This window comes from Corylus avellana, chromosome 7 (assembly GCF_965113065.1).
Source record: "Corylus avellana chromosome 7, dhCorAvel1.hap1.2, whole genome shotgun sequence".
Classification (NCBI taxonomy): domain Eukaryota; kingdom Viridiplantae; phylum Streptophyta; class Magnoliopsida; order Fagales; family Betulaceae; genus Corylus; species Corylus avellana.
The window spans coordinates 22,321,805-22,328,822 of NC_142496.1; the positions used below are offsets into that span (position 1 = coordinate 22,321,805).

General features: G+C 31.6%; 1 protein-coding gene across 1 annotated transcript; it reads left to right on the forward strand.

Annotated features, from left to right (window-relative positions):
- The first annotated feature begins 5,593 nt into the window (after positions 1-5,593).
- Positions 5,594-6,481, forward strand: LOC132185769 (uncharacterized). Its single transcript, XM_059599555.2, has one exon. The coding sequence runs from the start codon at positions 5,657-5,659 to the stop codon at positions 6,419-6,421; it is 765 nt and encodes a 254-aa protein (XP_059455538.2). The 5' UTR covers positions 5,594-5,656; the 3' UTR covers positions 6,422-6,481.
- Positions 6,482-7,018: the final 537 nt, after the last annotated feature.

Here is a 7,018-nt window from a genome sequence, read left to right on the forward strand (position 1 = left end):
GATCTTATAAACTTACAAACAAACAAAAATACTTCAATTGTAGTTATAAGTAATACATTGTTTAATCCAATGTCAATTACTTAATTTGATATTATATGAATCACATTGTCATTGTCATTGTACATGAATAATTGATTAAGTATTGGAATTGTAATTGGATCATATAGTTAAATATTTATCTTATACATTTATATTATTCAATATGCATATAATATAACTATATATATATATATATATATATATATATATATATATATATATATATAATTCAAAATTGTTCAAAATTGTTAATTTTCTTTTTTTTTTCTTTCAAAAAATGGTTAAATTTCTTTTTCTAAAAAATGTTCAAAAAATACATTAATACTTCAATTGTGATTATAAGTAACACATTGTTGAATCTAATATCAATTACTTAATTTGATATTATATAATCATATAGTCTCATTAAATTATATCATATGATTCATATGATTAATTATTTAAATTCTTATCATATTTACTTATAATCTTTTTTCTTTGAATTGAACTTAATATCTAATGGTAAATGGTAATGTTCAAACTCCTAAATCCTAAATTCCTAAAGTATCTAATAATGCTTTAATTAAATTGTAGACTTGTAGTTATAAGTAACATATTGTTTAATTCAATTGAATCAATTGTGATTATCATTGTACATGAATCATATGATTAACTTGTAGACTTATGACTTATGAGTTATGTCATATTATATATGTATTATTTATTATTATATAATCATATGATTTAATGATCAAGTCATCATGTGATATAATCATATCAATTATAGTGATAATATATAAATTACTAAAATTATAATGATAATACATTAATACTTAAATTATGTTTATAAGTAACACATTGGTCATTGTTTAATCCAATGTCAATTACTTAATTTGATATTATACGAATCATATCATCATTGTACATTAATAATATGATTCACTTGAAATCTTGAATAAAGTATTTGAATTGTCATTGAATCATATGATTAACTATTGATATTATACATTTATATTATTCATATACATATGTAGACTTATATAGACTTATAGGTTTATAACATACATTGGAAATAAGTCTCTAGATATTTAATTGTTGTATTAGTATGAATTAGTATACTTATGAGTTATGTCATATTATATATGTATAATTTGTTATTATATAATCAAATGATTTAATAATCAATCTCATGTGATATAATCATATAAATTATAGTGATAATATATTAATACTCAAATTGTGATTTAATTATTTTTTAAAAAAAATTGTGATTTAATGATCAAGTGATTATATGATATAATCATATAAATTATAGTGATAATATATTAATACTCAAATTGTGATTTAATTATTTTTTTAAAAAATTGTGATTTAATGATCAAGTGATTATGTTATATGTATAATTATAAAAATATATTATATAAAAAGGCGGTTAGCGGTTACGGTTAGTAGACCCAATAACCGCTAACCGCTAACCGCTAGGCGGTTATGGCGGTTAACCGCCCACCTTTGCACCCCTACTTACTGAGCAAGAAGTACCAGATTCTTCTGTAGTAAACTAAATCTACCTGAGTTTTTGAACAAATCATTGTAAACTAAAACTTCAAAACTCTTAGGATGTTCTAGTTTGGTATCGTTTCGTACAAAATACAACCAAAATACTACATAAATTTTTTGGACTCTATTGTATGCTGAAGAAATGTTTGTTATACATTTTAGTAGGCCCATATAAATTTTGTATTACCTACCCATCAAATGATCTTACTCTTTTTTTTTCTTCTTCTTTTTATTTTTTTTTATTTTTTTTATTTTTAATTTATTTTATTTTATCAGAAAAGAAAATATAATTAAGTTCAAGAAAATATTTTACTACAATCCATCATATATGTACCAAACATATATATTAGTTAAGTAATCTAATATATAATAATTTAGGGTATAATTTATTAACATTATCAGTACACAACAAGAATTCAAATCATAGAGAAAGAAGCAATTTCCACGTACATACACAATCATAGTCATATCATCCATATTCCATAATCATTTAATAAGTATAGTATTTCATACAACTAAACAACCAATCAATCTCATCATTTGTTACCAAGACCCAAAAACAATTCATACTCAAGACGAAACTTCACAATCATCATGATCACGTCATACATATTTCATATATAACTACTTAATAACTATACCTCGCAACTACCAATCACACCCACCATCATTTATTCATTTATTTTTAGAACTCCAAAACTGTTTCTATAGTCAGAAACAGCCTAGCTCTAAAAAAAACATATCATTAAAAAAAAAAAAAAAAAAAACCCAATGAGTGAATACAGAAGTATCATAATGCAAATCAAACAAGACAAATAATATTAATCCAACATCATTAGAAATCCTTTTGTAATTAATCCCATGTAAACTACCCGTTAGTTTGTTGCCATTTTCATGATTGGCGAAAGAAGATCTTTGTGTGTTTGTAGAAAAGCTTGTACCATTAGCCACATCTCCGGCCTATAAATATGAAATAAACAATTGATATGATCGAGCATATTAAATGACAAACAATTTATAAGAACAACATGTGCATCAGTACATAACACACACAATTGTTAATAATATATATTATTAACAAATTTTATAACATGTAGACCAGGAAAAAGAACCCATGTGCATTCATCTGTCTAATTAATTAATTAGGAAGGTCACTTCAATTCTGCAGTGAGGCATATCGATCTCTTTTGCTTTCCACGATTTTCTTTATTCTTTCTATATATTACGATCCTGCATATAAAAAATCATAACATATAGTTTGAAACAGTATATAAGCCTAAATATTAATATAGAGTTGCTACAAGATATTTGCTTATATGCCTTACCAAGCTCAAAAGAAAACCAAAAAAGCAATGCAAGTTGGATAATTGTAAGGAATCTTATTCGATGAAATTAATGTCATTCATATTGTTTATGTTCATGCTCCGTATCAAATCTAAGGCACGTTTTTGTTTTTGTTTTTGTCATGCAGTATTTTAATTACTTGCTTGGGCTTCTCAGATATATTGAGATGAGTAAGCATATATATTGTTCTCTCAAATTATAATTAACCTCTTGAGCTGGCCTGGGGAAGCTCTAGAAGTTGGAATAAAGTAATAAGGAAGTGTACAAAACAACTTCATACGGATAATCTATAAAGCAACCTAAAGAAGATTTTAGTCATATCTGCATTATCACCTCAAAAATATTACTTAATTTTGAGCATTCCATATAATCACTTATATATTAAGTTCAATTTCACCTAATAATTAAGTAAACAACGTTGATCTTATATGAGCTACTCATCTTCCCAATATGAGACGTTAGGGCCATGTCAATGTAGACTTTATGTGCACCATTTATCTTCCTAATATAGACTCGAGGTGTTACAATCTCCTCTTATTAAAAAGGTCATCGTTAAGATCACGTCATGGGAGAAAGCTCCGGCTTCATGTGTACTATTACTTAAAAATGATTATTCAATTTAAAACTTTTTTATAATCATTTATAAAGTCTAATAACATTTATAGGTATTTTTATAAATCGCCTTATTTTATATATATACTATTTATCTTTATAATAAGGGACTATATAATATTTGATTTGGAATCAATTAATATAGCCGTAGCGTGGCAACAAAGACAACATTGTCAATTAAAACACTTCTCTGAGCAAAACCAATCTTGTCGTTTCATCTTAGCGTTCTAAATCGACCAAAGATGTTTCCTTATCAACGTCTGCATCATATCATCATAAGGTGAGTATAGGTCCACTCTGGATGCATTGAGTGGGGTCCACACCTAGGCCCACGTCTTGGTGACGGAACGCTGAGGATGAACAAACCGTTCATTATTCAGTTGTCCACTTTTGAATTCCAACTTGTAATGAAAATCAAAATTACCTAAAAACCATATATAACGAGAAGCTTCTGAAATTGGAGTCCGGTGTCGGCTTCATTGCCTAGGTGTCTCTTCCCGAATAACGGTATTTTCTCCGGCAGTTAAAACTTTCTTTAATCGGAAATAGAAAATTGACCTTGGAATTCCAACATTGTATTAAGAATTACTCTTGTATTAAACACCCTTCTTCTCATGTAAAAATAAAAAATAAAAAATGTAAAGACTATTAGTCCAAACCACCTAGCATATATATATATATATATATTGTTGAAAGAGGGGCACGGAAGAATAGCATTGTTGTGAAGTATACTCTTTTGTTTATTTTGAGAACTAATTGATGGTTGAACTATGTACTTCTTGCAACATGTGCGGATCCATGTGAGACGAAAAAAATATAATAAAATTTTTATTTTGTTCTAAAAAAAAACAAACAGAAAGATAATTACAATTATCTTTTAATATAGAAAAAATATTTTTTTTAAAAAAAAAAAAATTGGAAGAGATCGAGGTAGTAATAGTAATAGTAGGGTGCCTAATTGGGTAAGTTGGTTAGCAATTCCAGCACATGAAGCAAGTTGCATCAGAACCTGATCCGTCTCGGAAAGCGTTCCCTTTTGGCAATGAGAGGAGCTGCCCGCAGATTAATTAGGATAATGAGCGAAGTTGAGAATATAACACGAGCTAGGCGTCTACCACTGGGCCATTGCCATCTGTACATTTTCCGATATATACATCTATCCAACGGCACCGGATTCCCACCGCCAACCCGGAAAGTGTGTCATTTAAAGGGCTCTGGTGAGATTTCTGACACCTGTCATGTGCGTGGGGCTCTACGGTTTCTTAAAAGAAAGTGAATTTTTAAGGCAAAGTTAGACTCCAACAGTTCCACTGACTTCCACTCAATGTATAGTTTATGCTATTTCCATTTTTCCATATTTCATCTGAAAATATGATTCATGCACCATCTAAAACACTTATGCTATTGCTACTCCCCTCCAACAGTTGGTAGATCTGAACCCTTCCATTGGTGGGCCATTTTATCTCCATATCCAATTTCTTTCTTTCTTTTTTTTTAACCTCTTCTGGGTAAACATCAAAGTTGAATATCATATTAAATTACTATTTTTTTTAAAATTCCGATAGATTGGTGGATCAGCTGATCATATCTTGAAGAGTTTGGCCCACAAGTTTGATGGTGTAGATGATCACTATGCGCCAGTGAGCTAGCATGCATGCTCTATGATGCTCTTCGAGGTAGCATAATCATGTGGTTGTTTTAAATTAACTTTATGTTCAAACCATAAAATAAGGTTATCTCATACAAAAAGAAAAATGATGAGCGTTCAAACTATATATATATATTAACAAAATATGTGCATGTCATTTTTAAAAATTGAATTAGATTATTAGATTATTTTACTATATAATATTCAACCACTTGTTATATATAGTCTGGCCACTAGATTGATGGTCTGTTCCCGATATCACTATTTATTTTATAATTTATATGTTTCCCTTCACTTCTTCTCTCTAAACCCTTAGATTTCTTTCCGTCACTGAACTCTGATAAAACTCTTCCTCTGTGACTTCTCTCTTGTCTTCCCCATCCATATCTGGCCATCTCCGTCTTTAACTTCTCTTTTTTAACCTCCGTTTCTTCTCTTTGTTATCTTTTTAACAGAGTGCTTATAAGCTAGCTAGCCATGGATATGTGCCAGTTAAAGTCGTCGGACGACCAGATGGAGATGGTGATGATGATGGAGATGGACAAGTTCAGCAAGGCCTACAACGACATCACTTATCAATTTCCACAGCTGCCGGAGTTTTCCGGTGCGAGCAGCGGCGCCGGCCACAAAATGGGTGCCATGCCACATTATATAGATGTTAATCCACACATGGCTTCATCCCCATTTGGAAACCTCCCGTCCAGTACTGTTTCTATCTCCAATACCACCCCACTTCAACATCATCCTTTGTTATCCAATTCCAACGTAACCGCAGGGAGGTGGAGAGACGCATTTTCTACGCCGTCGCAGAAGCGGAATTCTATGGCGGCGATGAGGGAGATGATCTTCCGCATAGCGGCCATGCAGCCAATCCACATAGACCCAGAAGCGGTGAAGCCCCCCAAGCGGAGGAACGTGAAGATATCCAAGGATCCTCAAAGCGTCGCCGCTCGCCATAGGAGAGAAAGGATAAGCGAGAGAATAAGGATTCTGCAAAGACTCGTCCCTGGAGGGACAAAAATGGACACCGCTTCCATGTTGGATGAAGCAATTCACTATGTGAAATTCTTGAAGACCCAGGTGCAGTCCCTGGAGCAAGCAGCAGCTAATCGGCCCCCCAGTACTGGGATGGGATTCCCTGTGGCTATGTCCAGTGGGATCAGAAATTACCCTTCAATGGCGAAAGCTAATAATAATTACCAAGCTCCTCAAAATGTTCAGCCTTATCATGAAGAAGAGTAAATTTAAAATGCACTTTTGTGCAATGATGATGGATTTTTGGGGTTGTAAAGGGGTCATGCAAGCTAGGTTGATATTCTCTTTAATCTTTAGGCTTGTAATATTCCATGTTATTTGTTATAAAATAATTAAACTCGGCACAAGAGATACCCCAATTACCCTACTATATATCATGTCTGTAGATCGAGGAGGCCCATGAAGATCGTCCTCCGTTAATTATTGAAGCAAACTTTGAACATCGGCAAACAAAACCTCGTTGTAAACGTCTTGATTGATTCTTTGTAATCCTGAAAATTGTTGTTGTGTTTGTGGGTTGACAGACTGTGCAAACTATCTTGTCGTGCCTGCTGGGAAATATCTACAGAGACTCAGAGATGGCTCGTGTTGAGGGACCAGTGTTCAGATTCGAGAATTTGGGCTTGTTGGTACATGAAAAACCCATGCCTTCTCTTCTTCTGGCTGACACCTACACCAATTTCTCAAGTGATCTAAAATTTGTAACCAATTCCAATCACAACCAAGTCTAATTAGTAATAATATTTCTAAGGATTCTTGATTCTTAGAAAATAAAATTTGGGGGTATCTTTGCCACATCAAATC

What these genes read in the sequence shown, in the direction of transcription:
- LOC132185769 (XM_059599555.2), top strand. Translation starts at nt 5,657, where the DNA reads ATGGATATGTGCCAGTTAAAGTCGTCGGACGACCAGATGGAGATGGTG.